The following is a 6,725-nucleotide window of genomic DNA, read 5'->3' on the forward strand; positions in this document are numbered from 1 at the left end:
TATGTTAATGCAAAAACTCTAGTTTTCGCTCTATTGTAAAATAAAGTAATATTATCGTTTTTATTCAATAAAAAAAAAATTCCTAAACTCTAAATGAAACGGTTGTTTAAGAACACTGAGACGAAATAAAACAATCATACAATAATGACATCATGCAAGTTATAATTCAATAATTAAAAATTGGCTTAAAAGATTGCAACTTGCATCCAACAACTCTTTGAACATTTTATATACCTAATAAGTGTGTGTATGTATGTGTGTGTGTGTGTGTGTGTGTGTGTGTGTGTGTGTATAAATATATAATATATATTCATGAAAAATAATCAATAATTCGCTCGGCCATATGTGTATGGCAAAGCCAAGGTTTTCAAATAATGGGGTTATGATTTTGAAAAAAAAAAAAAAAAAAATTTATTGGATCATTTTGTCAAGCACCTGGTAGAAACTTTTTGATTTTTGTCAACATCTACCGAAGGCTTATGCCAACATATCCCAACAACTATTATGATATGTAGAGGCTTGAGGGTGGCCATAAGAAATTGGAGAGTAATATTGAAGACTGTCAAGGTTTGTCAACTCATGCATTTTTTCGCGAGATTGGTGGCAACATAGAGTTACACACAAGAGGAGAGAAAGAGAAGACAAGGCTGATAGAAAAAAATAGAAGAAGAAGTAGGAGAAAAATGTTGTAATTTGGTTTGTCGTAACTGTTTATAGAATCAAACACAATATACATATTTGAAGTTGTTGGGTCATGGACAACCATGCTGGCTATAACATAAAAGCAAAGCAAACCCATGTCCTAATGCTAAAATCACCAAACTTACACGACCGACGTTTCACATCGATCGCTCACTGTCATTGCTTGTTAAAAAAGAGTTAATTAAGATAGGAACATATATAGCTAGGACAAATTAATACACACACTTGTAAATGTGCATATATGTATATATTTCCATGAAGAACTGCAGTAGTATCAACGTCTATCTGCCATGTCCTAGCTAGCCACTTAACCAATACAATGAATGAAAATGGTCCTGCAGGACCACATGCAGTACTAGCTAAGCTAGCTAGCCACTTAATTTGATCCATCAATCGATCCATCTCTATATATACCATAAGATAGCACTGACGACGACCTTAATTATATACGAACAAATAAGTCTCTACAGAAAGAGGAGAAATGCATGCAGAAGTCAGCGAATAACACTGTATATTATTGGTGTCAATTTATTTACAGGCAATGGTCGGCTAATTCACGAGTACATCATTACTGTAGCGTCTTGCATCAGTGATACAAATACATGTGTAAGGTTTTATTTACATACCGTTGTATCATTGACACAAGACGTCACATTAACAATGTACCCGTGCCTTTAAATTGCTTTCCCATCTGACCATTTGCTGATAAAACGTGAGTAGCGAGTGCGTACGGCCATCTTAATTAAGGGTCCGGATCGACCTGATTAGGCGTCGTGGGGCTCCTTCATCCTGGCCCGGCTTACGTACGGAACCTGAATCACAACTGCAGTAGCTACTGGCAGGGTAGCAGTATGATGCATATTATTAATTCATGATCGTGGGAGATCATGTATGCGTATGTCTAGCGAATCAGAACCAGACATGGAAACTCTTTCAAAGAATTTTTAAGTCCAATATTGCAGTGAGGGAAACAAATGTTTCTGATTCTTAGCAGCTCATAAAATTTTGATCAATGAAAGGTTTTGTGAAAATTCTACAATGCTATGGTGTATCCTATATATGTACTGGGAGTATATATACTTGAAAGTTTCAGATTTTGATCAATGAAAGAAATATACAAAGAGCCTTATATGATCATTGACTGAGTTTATAGTGATTGATCCAGGATAAAGAGAAGAGCCTTAATTCATTAACGACGACAGAAATGCATGCACATAGGCTTTCCTATAAACTCAATGTAGCAGTTCAAACATTGGTGCATCTCATATACCGATGTATTTTAGAAAAACTCTAGTTCATGATCGTGGGACATCATACATAGATATGTCTAGCCAGTCATAATCAGACATGCAAACTTTTCAGTGGGGGAAGCAAATGTTTCTACAGAAACAGATTATGATCGAGTTTATGCTGATCCAAGATGAAAAACAAATGAGCTAGCCTTAATTCATTAGTAACGACAGAAATGCATGCATGTAGGCTTTCCTGAACTCGATCCGTGGCAAATATGTTATGGCAACACATATTCTGAAATAATAGTTATTAGCAACTTAAGCATGCATGATGAAGTTATACATTGGTTACAGTCCAATCATACCAAAAAACACGCCATACGTTTTTGTAATTAAAACACAATTGTCGTTCACCTATATTATAAACGAAATTTTTCCTCTAATAAAAAACCCTGATAAAATCTTCTTACTAGCTGACTCACACCAAATATCCAACATTAACTCAAAATTCAAAGCAATCAAACTTGCGCCTTCACTGCAAAATGGACATATATGCACTTAATTAAGAAACTAGCTAGTAATTATTAATTCTAAAAAACAAAAATAAAAGTACCAAAAACCATAGTACTCTTGTTGGAATACTTAACCTAGCAAGGATTAATTAATAGAGACTACCTAGCATTGGTATTACGATCATGTCCCTCGTCCGCTCCCTGGTGCGGATGCTGCCCATTCGCAGGAGACTCCATGGCTACCCCGCCAAGAATAGGCCGATATGCGTTGAGCGCGGCCATCATTCCCAAGTGGCTGTCGGCGGCGCCTTGAGTTGTTGTAATTGACCCCGTACCCAATTGTTGGCCAGGCAATATAGCCAATGGAGAAGCGAAATTCATAAAATGCAAGCCGTGGCCACCGCCAGCCACGGGCCCTCGATACATATTGCCGGCGTTACCAACTGTCGGAATTGTCCACATGGGATTAATGGAATTAATGTGTTCGTGGTGAATACTCCCTTGGCTATTACTAGGGTTATTATTTGCCACCATCCAAAATGTAGCCGGAATTGTATTTTGACTCGCAGGAATTGAACCTGTGCTCGCGGATAACAAATCTTGCTCCGGCCGAATTCTCTTTCTCGCCATACTACTTGCCTCATCGAGAGTAACAGCCTGATGATGATCACCTAACTCTTGCTTGGCTTCCAACATTGTATTATTACTTATATTATCGTTGCCAGAATTATTGAAATTCCACAACATCGACGACGGAGGCGAACTCTCAGACGACATTAACCCTGCACCGGGAAACAAAATCCTTCCGCGCTGCGAGTGCTCCGCCGTACCCAATTGCGAGGTGGGCGCAGCTGCTCCGAAGTTGTTGGAGTTGAAGTAATAATTACTCGCGTTAGTCCTCAAGTAGTGCGACGGCGCCGACATGCTGGACCCGGAGCTCCTGAGCGAGATGTTGAGGGATGTGAAATTGGCGGGAATAGTGCCGGTTCCGGTGGCGGCGATGACAGAAGGCTCGGCCTGCTGAAGGAGCCACTCGATGGTCTCACCGTCGGACTTGTGCCCTAGCTCCCGCGTGAGCTGGAAAACCCTAGCTGCGCACGTGGCGGGCATGCGGATGCGGCGGCCCCGCCCGTCGACTTTCGTGTGCCTGTCTTTGGTGGATGTCCTCTTCGGGGGAGGCTTCTTGTTACTGGGTTGTTGTTCTTGAATTGAGGAACCGGTTCTGTTGGGGTCTGAACCGGGATCGGCGACAGTAGAGCATGCAGCGGCTGGTTCTGGATCGTCATCGACTTGGTTGGTTTTGTCGAGGAATTGTAGTGGAAAATTGGGCCTGCAGCGGATCCCATTATCTGCTTCCATGATCATATGGAGGGGACGATCGATCACTCACTATTTTTTTATTTTTTATTTTTATTTTTATTTTTATTCCTTGGTTTCTCCTGGTACAAACAACTGTAGAAAGCTGACCCAGCAGCGCAATTTCTATCAATTTGTGGTGGCCTGGCCTGGCCTAGTGGGTCTCTCTCGTGTGGACTGTGGAGCATGAAATTCTTTGCAGAAGGGGGAAGGTGGCAGCTCAGCAGCTGTTGAGTTGAGTTGTTTTTTTCTCTCTTTTGTTTGAGAGAGAGAGAGAGAGAGAAGAGAAGAGAACAGAAAAGAAAGGATAAGGGTCAAGACTCAAGGGAAGAGGCCAGGCAAGCTTTAAGCAACAAAAATAATGAGTGGGAATTATATGGTTGGCCTACGATCCATAATAAAAATCTAAAATATATATACATGCATATTATAAAGAACAATTTTCTCTCTTTGTTTTAAGTTGTTTATTTTTTATAATTACCCAATTATTTCAGATTTACATTTAGATTCGTCACGATATGACGTTAAGGATTGGCCAAAATAATTATTTTAATAATCTAACAATCCGATTGTATTGAAGAATTCATCAAATAAGTTTGAGGGACGCCTTGTGAGATGAGACATAAGAGATGATCCTTGAAAGAATACTTGAACGATTAATGGTTGAATCATTCAATTACAATTTAAAATATTTTTTATTATCATGTTTGTTCTACATATATATTAATGATCCAAATTTTATCATGTTTGTTCTACATATATATTGATGTTTCTTACCATTATGATAAAATACTTTTTATTTAAGGAAAACTAATGAAAAGAGCTTGAAAACTTTGAGTTTTAATGATAAGGACAAAATAAATGATAAAATAAATAGTACCATGATTGACTTTTTAGTGTAAAAATATGGTTTTTTGTTAAAATAAACAGTACCTGAAGTTTTTCGTTAAAATTTATTTTTATTTATTGATCATGTTCTATGTCTGCATGAACTTGGTTCTATAATTCTTGGAATATTACCGCTCTTTTTTTCTTAAAAACAATAGTTTTCTCCATTGAAATTATTGCTTTCATTCATTAGAAGGATGAGAGTTTGTTTGCAACTTTGGACGTTTCTCATTTTTTTTTCGTTTGATTTCCTACCAAAAATATAAATTAAATTTGCTGAGTTGTGTCCTTTTTATTGTGGTTGGACAGTTCCTTGATTCAGACTCCACGTGTGGTGCTCTTTACCATTCAATTCATGAAGAAGGTGGTGGCCGCAGGTGGGGACCCACTCTTCCAAGTCAAAATCCCCGTAGAAAGATTAAGGAGCCCTCTTAAAAGTATGATTTTTTATGAATTCTTTATCTACTTAAATCTTTTACATAATATTTTATAATATTAACAATAAAATTAAAGTTAAACTGTGAAGTATAGTAGAGAATCTGTAAAAAATCTCACATTTAAGAAAATTCCCTTAACATTTCTTAAAACCCTAATAGACTGATTGGTAATTTAAAGAGGAAAAAGATTATCCAGTGGCTCCAATCGCATTCATGTAATCATTGCAGTTTTGCCTTTGCACCTTTGCCCTTTGCCTTTGGAAATAGGGTTCCCACTTTCCACCATTTTATGCCACCTCCTCGAGGATCTTCTAACAATAAATGGATAATAATATACCATAGTAAAGTTCCAAATATTACATTTATCAAACACACATAAAGGATTAATATACGAGCTGTAAAAAAACTGTGACTTCGTTAAAATTTTACATATAGTTGAAGCATGCATATATGGCATGTAATAATATATGATAAGAAGAATAAAGTTATCTTTATAGTAAACAATGGGATAATCAATAATTAATTAACTTATTCAAACGTCTAAATGCAGAGACTCGCGATCGCTACATATACCACTTAAAGCTCTAAACTATCAACTAAAACAACCAAGGATAAACATATATGTATGATAAGAATAATAAAGTTATCTTTATGTTAAAGAATAGGATACTCAATAATTAATTAACTTTATTTCAAACGCCATAATGCAGAGGCTTGTGTCCCTACATAAATATACCCTACAGTTTTGGTGTTCTCTATTCAATACATGTGAGCCACGTTGCACAAGATATTTGGTCCTCATGACTCAAGGACTATGTTTTCAACGTTCAAATTCTGAAATTTGCTTAATGATTCTATGTATTGATCGTTTTGAACTAAATCAAACGGAAGATGATCTTTAAAATTTGTTAAGGTGGTTTAGATATATGAATCGAAAATTTACAGATATTGCGGTTAAAAGATGCAATTATGAGACAGAAGCTCAGAGAAAGAGGGATAGAGGAAGACCTATGAAGATTTGGAAAGAAACTCTAAAAAAATGCATAGAGTACTTAGAACTAATGAAAGATTTGGCACAAAACTATGCGCAATGATGTTCTAGTATTCATATAGCCAACCCAACTTAGTAAGATAATACTTTTTTGTTGCTGTAATTGTTACATAATGCGTCTATATGATTTTGCATCACTGCCAAGTAACAGGTATTTTTAGCAGAATATAAATATATGAGAAGGTTACAAATAAATTATAACATATATATAATATCTCAGTAGAGTGTATCGTGACTACTTTTGATGAATATTGGGGCTAGCACACATAAATGTCATAGTGTTCGCGAAGTAATTTAATCTTTATCTCAATTTTTTTCTTGAGGATTTGAACTTTAGAACATTGTAGATCTCAAGCGATGTGCTTAACACACCTAATAGTCAATTAGTGTTACTTAAAAGGGAGCAAAGAGAAGAAAAAAAGAACATAAATCGGAAGCAGGAACAATTACATTTCAACAACCAACAAACCTATCCAACAGATAGTAATCATACATATGTACGTAGAAACTAAATAAATCTTTACACGTAAATGGAAATAAAACCAGT

At 36.5% G+C, this 6,725-nt stretch overlaps 1 protein-coding gene across 1 annotated transcript; it reads right to left on the minus strand.

Moving 5' to 3' along the window:
• Nucleotides 1-936: 936 nt before the first annotated feature.
• LOC137737925 (transcription factor TCP15-like) lies at nucleotides 937-4,106 on the minus strand. The gene is made up of 2 exons (XM_068477511.1): nucleotides 2,610-4,106; nucleotides 937-1,537 (listed from the first exon to the last, which is right to left on the minus strand). Exons 1-2 carry the CDS (start codon nucleotides 3,809-3,811, stop codon nucleotides 1,441-1,443), a joined length of 1,299 nt encoding a protein of 432 aa, XP_068333612.1. The 5' UTR covers nucleotides 3,812-4,106; the 3' UTR covers nucleotides 937-1,440.
• Nucleotides 4,107-6,725: the final 2,619 nt, after the last annotated feature.

The sequence above is a fragment of the Pyrus communis genome, chromosome 6, assembly GCF_963583255.1.
Source record: "Pyrus communis chromosome 6, drPyrComm1.1, whole genome shotgun sequence".
Lineage (NCBI taxonomy): Eukaryota > Viridiplantae > Streptophyta > Magnoliopsida > Rosales > Rosaceae > Pyrus > Pyrus communis.